General features: G+C 42.7%; 1 protein-coding gene across 1 annotated transcript in view; it reads left to right on the top strand.

The window, feature by feature from the left end:
• The window catches only part of LOC124805060 (myrosinase 1-like), a 231,969-nt gene that overhangs the window by 83,317 nt on the left and 131,482 nt on the right, over positions 1 to 17,170 (top strand). Inside the window, exon 6 of the mRNA XM_047265484.1 lies at positions 15,527 to 15,707. Within this exon, the coding sequence (XP_047121440.1) occupies positions 15,527 to 15,707 (181 nt within the window). The remainder of the gene's footprint in view (positions 1 to 15,526; positions 15,708 to 17,170) is intronic.

Raw genomic sequence — 17,170 nt, forward strand, 5'->3', positions numbered from 1 at the left:
TACTGGGTAATGGTAGTCATCTTGATTCGGGCAATGGAAGTCACCTTGTATAAACTGACCATTGTTGCCCCACCCAATAGTATCTAGGGTAACGATAATCGCTATGACCAGGATAATGCCTGTGGATGCTCATCTGTAACATGGCGACGTATAGGGTAGTTTTTTTATAATTTTATGTAATAATGGAGATGTATGTGAGTAATTTTTTAATGTTGCAGTAACATAGCAATGTATGGAACATTTTTTTACAATTTTGCTATAACACTGTCATGTAGAAGGCAGTGAGTTAAAATTTTGTTTTAACATAACTACATATGGAACAGTTCGCTACAATTTGCTGTAAGATGACGATGTATGGGATAATGTCTTACAGTCTGTTGAAATTTTGCAGTAACGTCATGATGAATAGGGCATTTAGTTACAATTTTGCGATAAAATGGCGATGCATGGTTCGGAGTGTCATGTAGTCTCCGTTGTGCGACGGTATAAGTTAGCGTATCAGCAGAAGATGGGAAACATTTTATACTGCAAAACATGGTTAATATCCTAGCATGGAGTCACTATAATGGTTGGGTGACTGAAATGTAGTTGAAATGGGATAGCTCAAATCATACCAATCCTCATGTTTTGTCTGTACAAATGTGTATTAGTACTGCAAAACATGGTTAATATCCTAGCATGGAGTCACTATAATGGTTGGGTGACTGAAATGTAGTTGAAATGGGATAGCTCAAATCATACCAATCCTCATGTTTTGTCTGTACAAATGTGTATTAGTACTCTTCAGGTTTTCCTGGCGACCTAATGACATCTTGGGTTGTCGGGTGTTCTGCCGGATATCAGCGTCGTACTTGCACGATATTTCGGTCACATAGCTCGTAACCTTCATCAGGTGCGACCTGAGACTGGTGTGTGTGTGTGTGTGTGTGTGTGTGTGTGTATGATGAAAATTTATATATATTCCACATCGAAATACTCAGTCACATCACCTGCAATTTTTTTCGTAAATTTCCTAACATATTAATAGGAACCCTGACACGCTTTTCTCTTAAATGACCTTAAAAAGTGCAGGCGGGCTAAAACATCTGTAGCTGTACTACCCATGACATCTCAGGTCACACTCACCTTATCAGTGGTGTCGTCACCATTTCATGACAAGCCATAACTTCTTCAATAACGTCATAATTACATTCCCCTCCCACCCTCCCCTCCTCCCCCCTCTCAGCCCCACTCCTCCAAACAGAGCCTAGTATATTACCCATCATCAAAATGAAATCACAATCTATTATTTTAGCAGCCATTAAAAGAAAACAGACAATCACAATCTGGCTCTAGTGCATTCATCTTAGCTATGGTCAAAAGTATCCAGTTGATCTGAATTTTCTGTGTCATTTTTTTGGTCAAAAAGTACATAAACTATGTAACCTGCAGTATTTCCACATCTTCACTATGTCAGAAACAACCCTCCATCCCTCCCCCCCCCCCCCAAACACACGTACACACAGTGTTTACGCCAAGTTAAGCAGCACTCATAAGTTAAATGTTTTTCTCACGGTACCTAAACTATTCTATGATGCTTGCCAAGTGTCACAATTTTAATTCAGCGACTAAAATGTCTCCAAATATGCGCCATCAACGCAAGGTCATTTCATTCTTAATTCCATATAACGTCAAAAAATACGTCAGCGACTCACCTAATGTTTTGTCAAGTGCTACAATGGTATTTCCACATCTCAAATACAGAATTGGCGTTGGCATTACGATCTGAGGACATGTTATTGGTGGTTTCGTAGAAGAACTGTCATCAGCTGACTTTTTGCATCTTCTTCACAATTTCTTCACCATAGCAAATACCATTTCAGGCGGAACAATATAATGCATCATAATCTACAGTAGGAATATATAACCGTGTTTACTAAAAAGCTGATATTGCTTTATATTTGCATTTGAGCTAGACTTGCTTGAGATTATGTACAAAACGAATTTTCGAGGAAGGCTGCAACATTTACTGAAAGGATCTGCGATGACAAGGCTCTTGTAAGCTTGTACGGCTGTAATTCCCGCAATCAACTACTAAATAATGTCAAAAAAGTAATCACAATGCTCCAAAGCGACATGTAGAAAACATAAAACATTGTCTCAGACAAATGAACTCACTAAGTACCGTTATAGTATGAGGACAAGCTATAATGATGCGCCTTTTATTGCGATGTAACACTTGAACTCATGTTTTTTCAATACACAAAGTGAACTTTATAACAGAAAATGTTTACTTAAGACACAACACGGCCAGGGATGGTGGTGGAACGAGACAGAGATGAAGTACCCAGAGATAATGGTGAAAGAAGACAGGGATTAAACGTCAAAATCTTGTAAACAGAATCTTTGTCACGGAATTTTTTTTTCAAAATATGTAAACATTGATATGGTCTTTGCAGTTACTAGTCCACCTGCAATTTTCAAGGTCATATAAGTGCAATGTATGCCATGGTCGCTGTAGGTCTACTACTTAAATAATTTAGGTTGTTCGGATACTTTTGAACATGGCCCAAAAATATTACTTTTTTCTGGAAGTTTTCCCAGTCAATCGAATATTCCATCTGTTTTGGGAGTGCATCAGGGACACTGTTAACTCTTGTACCGATATTGCAGGCACCTAGCTGTTACCACCCTTTGCAAACTACAAGTGTATTTAAACCTTTAATACACAGGGCTGGCAGAAAGACAACAGAGTGAATTGATACACATGGAAGAAATATTCTGTAGGAATGAATACATAAAACATCAAGTTCAAAGAGCTCCACAAGCGAAAACGCTGGACCAAGCTAAAGAAGGCAAGAATAAAGAGATGTAAAGTCTATCGCCTTTGCACCGTATATGACAAATATTTTTTTTTTTAAACTGCAAAAATAATGAAGAGGCATCAAGTAGATGTGACCTTCCTTCTACCAACTAAGGAATGATGATCGGCTTTTACGAAAGGGAGTATATCCGAAATTCCCCGTGAGTATCGTAAAAGGACACAAGACAAACAATACACACTGTAAAAGAACATTACTTTGAACACGAGCGATGCACTCACCTACTGCAGCCCAGCAGATCTGCAGTGGCTGAACATTGTACTGTATTTCTGTTGGCAACTTCATGGATTACGAGAAAGTTAAGATACTCCCCATAGCCTCGTCCTACTGGGATTCAATAGCGTAGGACTCTGGGGAAATACAATTAGTAAACAACCTGCTCAACAGAGACGAGAGTTTCCATCTTCACAAAGTCCTATTTCAAATCTGTACTATCAAAGGAAATATTGTTCTAAGACTTCAGTGCCCGCCATTTCAACTCTGTCATCCATTATTATCAACCAAATACTTCGTAATCGCTATGAATTCGCTGATTCTGTGCTTGCTTTGTTTTACTCTTAGAGGTGTAAAGTTTAATCTATGACTGACTGTATGGTTACCTATACTGTTATCTCTAATGCATGCGCGTTCGCTCCGTGCTTTAAAAATCTTGCAAGTGGCTTGCCTTGAGAATGGCTGACTCTTTGGTTACCAAAATTATTATCTCTAATGCAAGCGCTTTTACTCTACAGTATCAAGTGCTTTAAAAATCTTGCAAATGACTCTCGTTGAGAATGGCTAAAGGTTGTCAGCCAAAATATTGGTATAAGAGTTAACAGCGTCGCAGACTCTCTCCCAAAAATTGTGGAAAATTTAGATTTTTCAGGTATTTTTAAACATGCCGCCAATTTCTGCAATTCAGCTGTTGCTGATGCTTTTTTCGATAAATACACAGATGTCGAAATGCTATAGTTTTGTCAATTTCTTTACATATTTTTGATAAATAATTCAGGCCGCTCGGATCTTTCTGAATATGACACATGAACTGTTATTTAAGAGGGGTTAAAAAGCAAAAAACAGTTCCGCCGCTTCGATTATTTTAAATCCGCGCCATTATAAACGTAAGACTACTGGGAGTGTTCTGCAATCTTGGATTTTTAAAATTCTCACCAACGCTATCTAATATATTGTTTAATTTTGCGCCGCTGCCATGCTATAGTATTTACATTCTCGACACCACCATCTTGCATTTTCGTGACTGCAGTGCTGACCAGTGGCAGCTACTTGAACTTTGGACTGAAAGCTATATAGCCATACTAGTCTCATGGAATAGATTGTTACAAAAGATATACACCTGGAGGTGGTACAAAATTTGTACATGCTGCAGGTAGCGACCAACAGTGCGAAACTCACATACGAGGGTCGGAACTTAAATAGTGGCAACTACCGATACAAAAGAGTTACATGTTTGCACCTGTTACTATCCTTCAAAGTAGTCAACAGCGTTGTGTAGAACCTGTTGCCAGCGATGGGGAAGGCGTAGTATACCGTTAGCAGAGCCTGTTCTGTTGATGGTGGGAATGGAGCGGTCTAAAGTTATGGTGATGCTCATGTAGGACTGTGATGGTGTTATCCTACCGCATTACGTTCCTCCACGGCAGACCGTCAATGCACAGTATTACTGTTCGTTTTTGGAGTATCACCTGCGACCAGCTTTGCTAACTTCGGCAACACTTTCTGCTCAACCCACCCATCATTTTGCACGACAATGCGCGGGCGCATACAGCGCAAGCTGTCGCTGCTGTGTTCGGTCGATGGGGACTGGGAAGTACTGTACCATGCATCATATCCTTGTCATTTTGATTTGATTCCCAAGATGAAGGAATCACTTCGTGGCCTTCGCTTCAGAACTGTTCCAGAGATTCGACAGGCAGTAGACTGCTCCATTCGCACCATCAACAGAATAGACTCTGCTAACGGTATACTACGCCTTCCACATCGCTGGCAACGGTTCTACACAACGCTGGTAACTACTTTGAAGGACAGTAACAGGTGCAAACATGTAACTCTTTTGTATCGGTTGTGAATAAATAGTTGCCACTATTTAAGTTCCAACCCTCGTATTAATAGGATTCTCTCACATGCATCTTCATGTATTTAAGTTCGTTAACTCCATGTAGAGAGACTGAGAGCTGTGGCTGGGGTAATGATGACACATTCCTGACATAGATTCCAATTTCACCACTATCAATCGCCCTACCTTACTCGATACGTTTTCTTTCTGGGCATGTAATATTTGTGTAACCATTTTCACTACAATTACAAGCCCAGAACAGCTCTGTCTACAAACATTTCGATGTAGAACAGGTTGCATCGAGTGTGAAGCTGACTTGGTTACAGACTTGATATCTGCAGAATCAGCAAGGGAGATGGCACTGCTTGCCTGTGCACAACTTCATGCAGTTCTTTACACGACTGCAAAGCTCCAGACAGAGCATTTAAAAAAAAAGAAAGAAACTCACCTCCACTGTGTGTTAGTAACACTGCTGCAATCACTTTTAATGATTGTGTGCAGTTCTCAGACCAGTCCCTAGACGTGAAGACAGCCACACACTCCTGGAGAAATGGAATTGCACTGGCTTAAAATGTCACTTCGAATGCTGTGCTTGAAGACCAAGACTCCGTTCTCTGATTCTTTGTTGCATGATACATCGGATTTCAGCTCAGTATACTTTGGGATCATGTTTTCTGTCACCATTATAAAAATAACGGAATTTCCAGTAATTCAGAAATGTCATAGAACTTGACACTATTATAAAGTAATATTGCAAGTTTGACGATTTGCAAATGGAATGTCTTCAGTGTCCTATCGTTTTTGACTAAACCACTTTTTTTTCTTTATCAGTCCCAGAACGTTGTTGCAACACTTACTTACACTTCACTGTACCCCTCTACTATGCATTTTACCCTGTTTATTCATTTACATGTAACTGACGATGTTAGTTAAAGTTTGAGCAATAATTTTTCTATGTATTGACCATCAGAAGGTACTAGATGCAGACATATTTTTTGTAGTCTTTCATTTTTACATCCGACATTGTTTGATGCCATCGTTTATTTCTTTCTACTTTCTGTCAATCTTCTCATCTCTGTATGCCACTAGGAGAGCAATGCACTTTCTGAACACATAGTGACTTTTGACCTTTAGGTTTTTTACATGCAGGGCAATGATGTTTGACCATGATTTTGAAGACCTGACATCACAAATGATCTTGAACCGTTGGCTTGACTTCGAATGCATACATAACCACGTCCCTAACCCTCCCCCTCCTCTAATAACAGTCCAGTATTTTACCAGTCATTATAACGAAACACACAACCAATATGTACTGCAGTGCCGCCATCTTGTCCTATGCGCATTTCTCACATGGTCCATTTTTCAGCTTCTACGTAAGCCACGTCCCTTTCTTGGAGTTAGGCCAATTACCGAGGTAATAACTCATACAGGTTCGAAATGACGCATATAGGTACGAAATGGAACTTGCTGTGCTCTCAGCTACCTCGTCTCAGCTACTTTTCACGGTCACCCATCTACTCACTTTTAGCTATTTTGCAATGTCACTATTCAAAAGATAATATAAGACTCGTTTTTAGGATTTTTGTAGTGTAACGAATAATAAAGCAAATATCCTCGTATAATATATTTATTGATCTATGCATATGCAGGGTGAACATTAATAACACCGACAAACTGCAGGGACGGATTCTTGACTGAAAATGGAAGTAAAAAAGGTCCTATAAACATGTGTCCGGAAATGGACAGTGTGTGTGTGCAACGACAACAAATCGTCCCAGAACACAGTAGAGAGCCGCGCCGCATCCACATCATAACACATGTTCAGAGTGGCCTCGATGGGACGTAATGTCACGCGCGATACACAGTCGTGCTTTGGCTTACACCATGTTGGCAGGCCGCTCGCCTGGAGCTTGTACTGAATATTCTGTAGAACCCGGTCTTCCAAATATCGTGTACGCACAATCCTCGCTACACGTTCGTCCGTGTGAGAGGACCAGCGATCACACAAACTCCTAGAAAGGGCTTCAAATGATGTGTGATGTGGTCGGTGTTTGTGAGGGTCCTTGTTTTTGTATAGCCGTGCTGCCGCTCGAAAGTTTCCATCTGCTTGACCGTACACAGGCACCATCTCGGCTTGTTCCCAACATGAATACTGGACCATTCTGCTGCTTACAATACGTTGCGTAAATCGCAACAGCCTGCAACACACAAGGGACGCACGGCGTGTGATCAGACGAACTGTCATTTGTCAGCACCATCTACCGTGGCCACGATGTATTTCCTGCGCATTTCATAGGTTCTTTTTTCTTCCATTTCCTGTCAGGAATGCGTCCATTGAGTTTCTCGGTTTTATTTATGTTCACCCTGTGAACTTACATACAGTAAACAACTCTTTCTTTATGTTTCTTAGATTTTGTTTTAGTAGCATCCAACTTAGTTTCCAACTTGAAATTTAAATCTAGATCCAAATCACCTAATTCCTTAATTATCCAGTAATTTTACAAAAACAAAGAGGGTTTATTCGCAAATTTTAATGCGCGCCTCACTCTTTTCCCGTAAACTCTCTATCGCATCCCCTTAATAATTACCTGCGTCCCTTCTTGCAGTTCTTCTAACTGAGAGCATTCAGATATTTTAACGTTGCCTCTTATTTTCTGCAAAACCAGTTTCGGGTGCATCCTCAGATTTTTTTGTGAGGCCGATTGGTCAGTTATGGGTCCACTCAGCCCCTGTGAGGCCAAATGAGGAGCTGAATGAATAAAGAAGCAGTGTTATTACCAGCATTTTTCCACTAGCTACAGCGGCTTGAGGGACTGCTGACATGATGTTCGCGTGTCACGCGATCATAGATCGCTCCTCGTCCTGCCTTGTAGGCGAGAACTGTCCAGTCACAACAGCCTGAGGCCTAACCTGTTAGTGGTGTTCACGTTTACGTTTACTTCCTGCTTTACACTATTGTTAAATCATTCCAAATCTTCTTGGCTGTAAGTTGCCAACTCTTCTTGTCCACATTCTTGCGAAATTTCATTACAGAACTTTAAATTTACGAGTTTGGCAGATGTAAGCCCATCAGATGTAGTGATTGCATCGGTTTTAAACTCCATGAGTGGTTTTCTGTTGCTTCATTCACAATATTTAGGCCATCACATATACAAACAATGCAACGATTCTTTGTAAGCAGATGCAAATGGTAATGAAGTTTATAAACTGGATAATGTAGTAAAAGTCTTTGTGTGCACAGTTTTCAGTGAGTACTGCAATATGTGGACTTTTTCCTTTGGTACTCACAGTTAATGCTGTGATCTTGTATTCGCTAGTTGTATCCATATTTTTCTGTATACTGTGTTTAACGTAATTTTTAAGCCTTGCTTGCACATATACAGTGACTTGTTCTTTTTCCAATATCAGTTCATGTTCTTCCTTCATGGCAACCGTTTTTGCAAAATACTCCAGTTTTCTTTCCTTGATTTCAAACTCTTCCATTCTCAGTTTTATTTTGTGTGCATATAACTCATTAAGAGCACTTAAAGGATTATTTCTTTAATGTGGAATGGTTTACGTTGACGCAATATACTTATCCTTTTTCTTAAATCCTGTGGAAAGAAATTATTCCGGGGAACCAATTCCAATTCTTCGATATCTACGAGTATATCTGTTGGTATTGTGCAGGGCAATGTCCTGGATTGAGAAAAATACGTTTCTCCAGTTTTAATTTAATGCTAATGTATAACACTTACGTTCTCTTTGTTAGAGTCCATGTTAATAATTTCCACATAGTCTGTAGGTAAATAATTAAAACTATAGGCAGACAAAACATAATTATTTTATAATCTTTTCTCGGTCTTGATTATCTAGAAAGTTTACTTGTGCACAAGTTGACTTAGATATATTCTCTTTGGCTCAGTAGAACAGTTGCAGAACACTGTTAAATAGAACTTAGCATTTGTTCAGTACGCTATCCAGTAGTTTACACTATGTAGAAGCGATTGGCAGATAGAACGGTGCAGCTCATTCTAAATAGTTTGATGGTTTTTAATACACTTAGACAGTCTTTCACAGGGTCAAACACACTAGCCATTCTGTAGTTACAAATTTTAGATTACAGTCCGGTAATACCATACTCTTTAGTCAAGGAAGATGTAAAAGTTTATCACAGATGCATATTAGAGTACTTTATAAAATCAATAAAATGGTGACTGATATGTTTGTTCACACATGGATTTGTGACTTGACACCTAAATTTGTTATACAGCATTACTATACAATTGGAGATCGTCCATGTTAACAATCTCCTTGCAGACAGAGGTTATTGTCTGATGTTAGGTAGTCTCACATCTACAGTTTGTTAAAAGTCGTAGCAAAATTTTGCATTATATCTGGGCCCATTAGGTAATAGTCATCTACATAGACCTGCTGAAGATCCCAGACAACTGTTCCATTATCATAGTTATTTTAACATTGGCCAGTTCGGCTTCATACAGTACAGCCAAAGGATTGTTATGGTTACTCTAAATGGGGCGTGTGCAGCTGGAGTGATATGGGACCCCTGATACGCCTAGATACCTGTCACGCAAGTAAGCATCCTGTCTGATCACCTGCATCCATTCACGTCCATTGAGGAGTCCGACGGACTTCGGGAATTCCAGCAGGACAATGCGAAAACGTCCATAATTGCTGCAGAATGGCTCCAGGAACACTAATCTGAGTTTAAACACTTCTACTGGCCACCAGACGCGCCATATATGAACATTATTGAGCATATCTGGGATGCCTTCCAACGTGCTGTTCATAAGAAATCTCCACCCGCTCGTACTCTTACGGATTTATCTGCAACTCTGCAGGATTGATGGTGTCAGTTCCCTCTAGCACTACTTCAGACATTGGTCGCGTCGATGCCAGGTCGTTTTGCGACACTTCTGCGTGCTGGCGGGAGCGCTACACGATATTAGGCAGGTGTACCAGTTTCTTTGGCTCTTTAGTGTACTATATCAACGCAATGTTAAGAGTGGAAATAACATTATGGCATTTAATTTTACTCTTCCCATCATGTTTTGGACGTCAAGAGTATCTTAACATATACCAATAGTGCCAGTATCTTTACATATTTGTGATGGAATTACAACGTGACATATAATTTGAAGTGATCATTGTGATTTGCACAAACTGGGGAACAAATATGGAACTGTAGCCATCGCCAGCTGGGGTAGAAAGAACAAGACCGATAACTCTGGGGAATACATACCGGTTGGACGTTTCATTTTAATTGCTGGGAGTATAATAGGCTGGGACAGGGATAGCAAAATGCGCGTGTGTGCGTGTTTTTCAGGTTGCTGCAAATCAACATAGTCTCAAATGAGTCGAGATTTGTGGAAGTTGTGTGTCTGTTCTGCTGGCGAAGCTGTATCAGTGTACAGACAAGATGGTGAGCTCCAGGGCACAATTGACGGAATGTTTCGTTTTTAATGGGCCACCAAAATACTGGGTTGTGACAGAGAGACATAAATATATACTGTAATACAAAAAACCGACGCACCGCGAAGAAATTATTCGAGTAGGATACTGGTAGATGTGATGTAAACGTACAGACAAACGAATGGTTACAATCTGAGAAAAATTGGATGATTCATTCAAGTGGAAGGGCTTCACAAACTGAGCAAGTCAACAATAAGTTGTTCCACGTCTGGGCCTTATGTAAGCAGTTATTCGGCATGGCATTGGTTGAAAGTCCTTCTGAGGGATATCAAGCCAATTTCTGTCGAATTTGTGCCTTACTGTCAAATTCTGGAGCTAGTTGGGGGGCCTGCCCATAAAACTCGCAACATTCTCAATTGAGGAGAGATCCTGGGTGCATGCTGGCGAAGGAGGGTTTTGGCAACCACGAAGACAAGCAGTAGAAACTCTCGTCGTGTGCGGGCAGGTAGGTTGCTGAAACGTAGGCGCACACAGGCTTGCCATGAAGTGTAACAAAACGGGGCGCAGAATGTCGTCGACGTACCGCTGTACTATAAGGGTGTCGTGGATGACAGTCAAAGGGATCCTGCTATGAAAATAAATGGCTCCCCGGGCCGTCCCTCCTGGCTATCTGGCTGTAGGCAGGGCGGCAATCAGGTTGGCACCACATCGCTCTCTGGACTGTCTCCCGACACGCCTTTGCTGGTCACCTGTGTTCAGTTGGAAGCGGGGCTCATCACCGAAGACATTTCTGCTCCAGTCAAGTAGGTACCGGACTGAAGGCATATTTGAAGGCGTCCCGGACAGCAGTGGGATATGAACCTGGCGGTCGCCTGCCATACAGTCCAACAACCAGGACTGATGTTCTGGGGTGCCATTCCTTTTCGTAGCAGGACACCTTTGGTTGTCATCTGCGGCACCCTTGCAGCACAGTGATATGTCTTCAATTCTGTAAGACCTATTTTGGTGCCCTTTACGACAAGCCACTATGGACTTACTTCACAGCAAGATAATGCTCTTCCGCAAACTGTCTTCGTGCTTGCCACACTCTACTTTGGCCAGCAAGTTCGCCAGATCTCTACACAATTGAGAACAGTTGGAGCATTATGGACAGGGCCGCCCTCCCCCCCCCCCCCCCCAAACAGTTCTGAATGTTGACAGTCTAACACGCCAGTTAGACAGAATTAGACGTGATATCCTTCAGGAGGAAATGCAGCATCACTATCAATCAATGCAAAGCCGAATAACTGCCAGTATAAAGGCTACAGGTGAACCAATGCGTTACTGAGTGCCCCAATATGTCAAGTTCTTTATTTTGAATAATTGATCAAATTTTTAGGACATTGTAATTATTTATTTGTATGTATATGTATATCACGTCAATCGATTTCCATCCCATCACGATAAGTCCTTCGTGGTGCGTCGTCTTCTTTTCTTCCAATGTATTTTATAGAAGTTCTTCGTTACATTTTTCGTGTACAGTAAGGAATTGCTCCACCCTGTATAACTGCTCTTCAGAATACGCTATTAATCCAAAAGTTAAAAACATAAGTAAGTAAAAATTGTTAGACACCATCACATTTAAAATTTTGAATGGAAGTCTACATGAGTGATGCATCATCATGAATAATTCCTAAGCTGTCCAAACGTAGGGTTCCAAGGTCATTGTTATCTTCAGCAGAACTTTTGATGCTTTATGAGCATGTCGTCATACTGCTCAATTTCTGGACACTGGGCCAGCCCCGTGTTCAGGTTTCACACAGGAAATGAGATACTAAGAGTAGCAGATCATAAGTTTCTTTAACATACGTCTATGGTCACAATCTTTTTTGTTTAATAGATTACCGGTTTCGGTCTTTAATGACCATCATCAGATCTGTTTCATAAAAACTAAGTCCTAATGTACTGCGGGACTTTGTTTTTATGAAACAGGTCTGATGATGGTCATTAAAGACCGAAACCGGTAATCTGTTAAACAAAAAATATTGTGACCATAAACGTAAATTAAAGAAACTTATTACATATACGGGTCACTGTGTTTTTTCGCGACGATGTCGCAGCTTGCGAAAGTAGTAGATCAGTTCTGCTGCACGTATCAAAAAACGTTTTGCATCACCCCAGTTCCCGGAACTCCTGAAGACAGACGTTGACTGTGGATATTGTATGACAGACACAGTCCCTTTGACTGTTCAGAGATGTCACTGAACCCGCCCAAAGATGTAAACAACCATGCAAGAGTAGCGCCTATTCGACGGAGGGGGACCGACAGCCGATCAGTTCCAGTCATTCCACCAGGATGAAGATACACTGTTCGTCTTGTCGGTAGTTCAACCACTCCTGGACGGTCAATACTGCGGTTCGATCGCGTCCTCATTGTTACTTTGTACCAGGGAGGGCTCTCAACAAGGCAAGTGTCCACGCGTCTCGGAGTGAACCAAAGCGATGTTGTTCGGACATGGAGGAGGTGCAGAGAGACAGGAACTGTCGATGACATGCCTCGCTCAGGCCGCCCAAGGGATACTACTGCACTGGAGGACCGCTACCTACGGATTATGGCTTGGAGGAAACCTGACAGCAACGCCACCATGTTGAATAATGCTTGTCGTGCAGCCACAGGACGTCGTCTTAAGACTCAAACTGTGCGCAATAGGCTGCATGATGCTCGCGACGTCCATGGCGAGGTCCATCTATGCAACCACGACACCATGCAGCGCGGTACAGATGGGCCCAACAACATGCCGCATGAACCGCTCAGGATTGGCATCACGCTCTCTTCACCGATGAGTGTCGCAATATGCCTTCAACCAGAGAATGGTCGGAGACGTGTTTGGAGTCAACTCGATCAGGCTGAATGCCTTACACACACTGTACTGCGAGTGCAGCAAGGTGGAGGTTCCCTGCTGTTTTGGGGTGGCATTATGTGGTGCCGACGTACGCAGCTGCTGGTCATGGAAGGCGCCGTAACGGCTGTACGATACGTGAATATCATCCTCCGACCGACAGTGCAACTATATCGGCAGCATTTTCGCGAGGCATTCGTCTTCATGGACGACAATTCCCGCCCCCATCTTGCACATCTTGTGAATTACTTCCTCCAAGATAGCGACATCGCTCGACTAGAGTGGCCAACATATTTTCCAGACATGAACCCTATCGAACATGCCTGAGACAGATTGAAAAGGGCTGTTTATGGACGGCGTGACCCACCAACCACTCTGAGGGATATACGCCGAATTGCCATTGAGGAGAGGGACAATCTGGACCTACAGTGGCTTGATGAACTTGTGGATAGTATGGCACGACGAATACAGGCGGCCGGCCGAAGTGGCCGTGCGGTTAAAGGCGCTGCAGTCTGGAACCGCAAGACCGCTACGGTCGCAGGTTCGAATCCTGCCTCGGGCATAGATGTTTGTGATGTCCTTAGGTTAGTTAGGTTTAACTAGTTCTAAGTTCTAGGGGACTAATGACCTCAGCAGTTGAGTCCCATAGTGCTCAGAGCCATTTGAACGAATACAGGCATGCATCAATGCAAGAGGACGTGATACTGGGTATTAGAGTTACTGGTGTAGACAGCATTCTAGACCACCACCTCTAAAGGTCTCGCTGTATGGTGGTACAACATACAATGTGTGGTTTTCATGAGCAATAAAATAGGCGAAAATGATGTTTATGTTGATCCCTATTCCAACTTTCTATACAGGTTCCGTAACTCTCGGAACCGAGATGATGCAATACTTTTTTTGATATGTGTATTTGGATGGCAAAATAACTGATGATGGTTCAATTAGAGAAGAAATAAAATGAAACTTCCTGGCAGATTAAAACTGTGTGCCCGACCGAGACTCGAACTCGGGACCTTTGCCTTTTGCGGGCAAGTGCTCTACCATCTGAGCTACCGAAGCACGACTCACGCCCGGTACTCACAGCTTTACTTCTGCCAGTATCTCGTCTCCTACCTTCCAAACTTTACAGAAGCTCTCCTGCGAAACTTGCAGAACTAGCACTCCTGAAAGAAAGGATATAGCGGAGACATGGCTTCGCCACAGCCTGGGGGATGTTTCCAGAATGAGATTTTCACTCTGCAGTGGAATGTGCGCTGATATGAAACTTCCTGGCAGATTAAAACTGTGTGGTTCAAATGGTTCAAATGGCTCTGAGCGCTATGGGACTCAACTGCTGAGGTCATTAGTCCCCTAGAACTTAGAACTAGTTAAACCTAGCTAACCGAAGGACATCACAAACATCCATGCCCGAGGCAGGATTCGAACCTGCGACCGTAGCGGACTTAGGGTACTAGACTGCAGCGCCTTTAACTGCACGGCCACTTCGGCCGGCTAAAACTGTGTGCCCGACCGAGACTCGAACTCCGGACCTTTGCCTTTCGCGGGCAAGTGCTCTACCGGGCGTGAGTCGTGCTTCGATAGCTCAGATGGTAGAGCACTTGCCCGCGAAAGGCAAAGGTCCCGAGTTCGAGTCTCGGTCGGGCACACAGTTTTAATCTGCCAGGAAGTTTCATATCAGCGCACACTCCGCTGCAGAGTGAAAATCTCATTCAAGAAATGAAATGCATATTGGCTGTATCCAGAAATGGGTTTCTGAAAAAGAGGAATTTGTTAACATGTAATATCAGTCTCTTAGAAAGTCTTCTTTGAAAGTATACATATGAAACGTACCCTTGTGTCGGATCGAAAAATTGATAATAACCAATTCAGACAATAAGAAAATTGAACCTTTCGAGTGTAGCGTTGTAGAAAAATGGTGAAGAGTGGGTATATAGATCGAGGAAGTAATGAGAAGGTACTTAATCGAACTGGGGAAAAATGGGCTAAGAGAAGGGATTGGTTGATAGACACCGAGAAATCATCAGTCTGGTAATAGAAGGAGGTGTGGGATGTGAAAATTGTAGAGGGAGACCAAGATTTGAATGCAGTAGGCAGATTCAGATGGATGTAGATTGCAGTAGTTGTGCAGAGATGATGAGGCTTGCATGAGGTAGACTAGCATGCAGAGCTGCATCAAATCGGTCTACGGACTGAAGACCACATCGACAAGAGTAATGTGATACCTCAGTCGAGCCATGTAGTGGCCGTCTGTAACCAGGTAAGAGGCGACCCTGGATCGCAGCGCCGAGGCAGTGCAGGGGTCGTTGCGTCCGCAGGTGAAGCTGTGGTCGACGTTCAACCAGCCGGACTACATCGCTTCCGGGTACACGTCGGACACCGAGGCGCCGGCGCTCAACGCCAGCGGCGTGGGCGACTACATGGCGGGCTACACGCTGCTCATGGCGCACGCAAGGGCCTGGCGCCTGTACGACGAGCAGTACCGGGCCAAGTACAACGGTGAGCCACCCGCTCTGCGCTCTGCACCGACACTAGCAGACCTGTTCCACTTCTTTACGTTACAGCTCCAGAAAACTAGTGCTGCCCGAGTTTCCGATCGTCCCGCGATCTAGTGACTGCTCTTGATACCACGTCTATGAAGTAGTATTGCGTTATTGCTATACTAATAATAGTGACGTTAAGAATAAAATAACCGCGGAACGGGGTCTCCATTATCTCCTGGAGTGCAAGTCCTTGGTTAAACCAGCAACTTATTTATTTATATTGCGTATGGCAAGGTATTTGGGGTTGAAGTTGTGTTCACAGAAGTTCACATTCGGTTCCTGGTTCAAGTGGAAAGCACACACCTCAGTCTTGGATGGATTAGGGTAGAGTTCGCCATTTTTTATAACAGGAATTCAAGGACTCCAGATCTACTGTGAGTACGTTCGCTCCTCCCCCAAGTGTTTTAGTTTGTACAGCTAGTGCCAAATCATCGGCGTAGCAAAATTTCCTGCTGACTGTATTTGGCAAGTCACTAATATACAAATTAAAAAGGGTTGGAGCCAACACAGATCCTTGAGGAAGGCCATTTTTTATTTTATACGATCTGGTGGTGTTGTGGACGATGCTCACTTTGCAAGACCGTCAGTATGTTGTTCATTAAGGTTGCCAGTTTTAAACTAGGGGTGTGTCTCTTGAACTTAAGTATAAGACCCTGGAGCCACACACAGATCAACAAAAGCTACTTGACTTCATCCTGTTCTGGAATCCGCTTTCTATACATGATGTTAAGGCTAAAACTTGTTCACAACAGCTGCGCTTGTTTCTGAAACCTGCCTGATATGGAGGGGTTATTCCATCCACGATGTCCTGAATTCTATTAAGTATTAGGCGTTCCAACAACTTAAAGCATACACTCAAGAGGGCGAAGGGGCGGTAGCTAGTTGGATCTTCTGGTAGCTTTCCAGGTTTAAGGATTGCTAGCGTGTGGGCTATTTTAAATTGTGGCGGGATTATTCCAGTGTTTAACATGTTGGTGCAAACGTTTCATAGCCACGCTTTTCCATTAGGTCCAAGGTGTTCCATAAATTCTAGGAATTTACCGGATAATCCAGCCGCTTTGCGTATTTTTAAGGTCTTTATCGCACCCTTGATTTCCTCTTCGCTAAATGGTGACGAAAGCGGTGTATCGTCATTCTGAGTTTTATCAAGTTCTTTTAGTTCTTCTTTAGTTTCTGCTTCAGTTGTTGGATCAAGAGGGGTTATCTCAGCACGCGCCTTTATGTGCTATGCCATCTTCGACGGTTTTATTTTAGGTTCCTGGTGGCGTGCTGAAGAGGAGTTAACAAGTTTCCTCAATAATAACCAGGCTTTTCTCCTGGAATGTATAAAATTCAGCTGGGACGTGAGTCCCTGCCACTTATATTTTCTGTGTGTGTTTAGTCCCTCTAATATTTGTCCACCGATTTCAGGGTTTCCTG

This window comes from Schistocerca piceifrons, chromosome 7, assembly GCF_021461385.2.
Source record: "Schistocerca piceifrons isolate TAMUIC-IGC-003096 chromosome 7, iqSchPice1.1, whole genome shotgun sequence".
Taxonomy (NCBI): Eukaryota; Metazoa; Arthropoda; class Insecta; order Orthoptera; family Acrididae; genus Schistocerca; species Schistocerca piceifrons.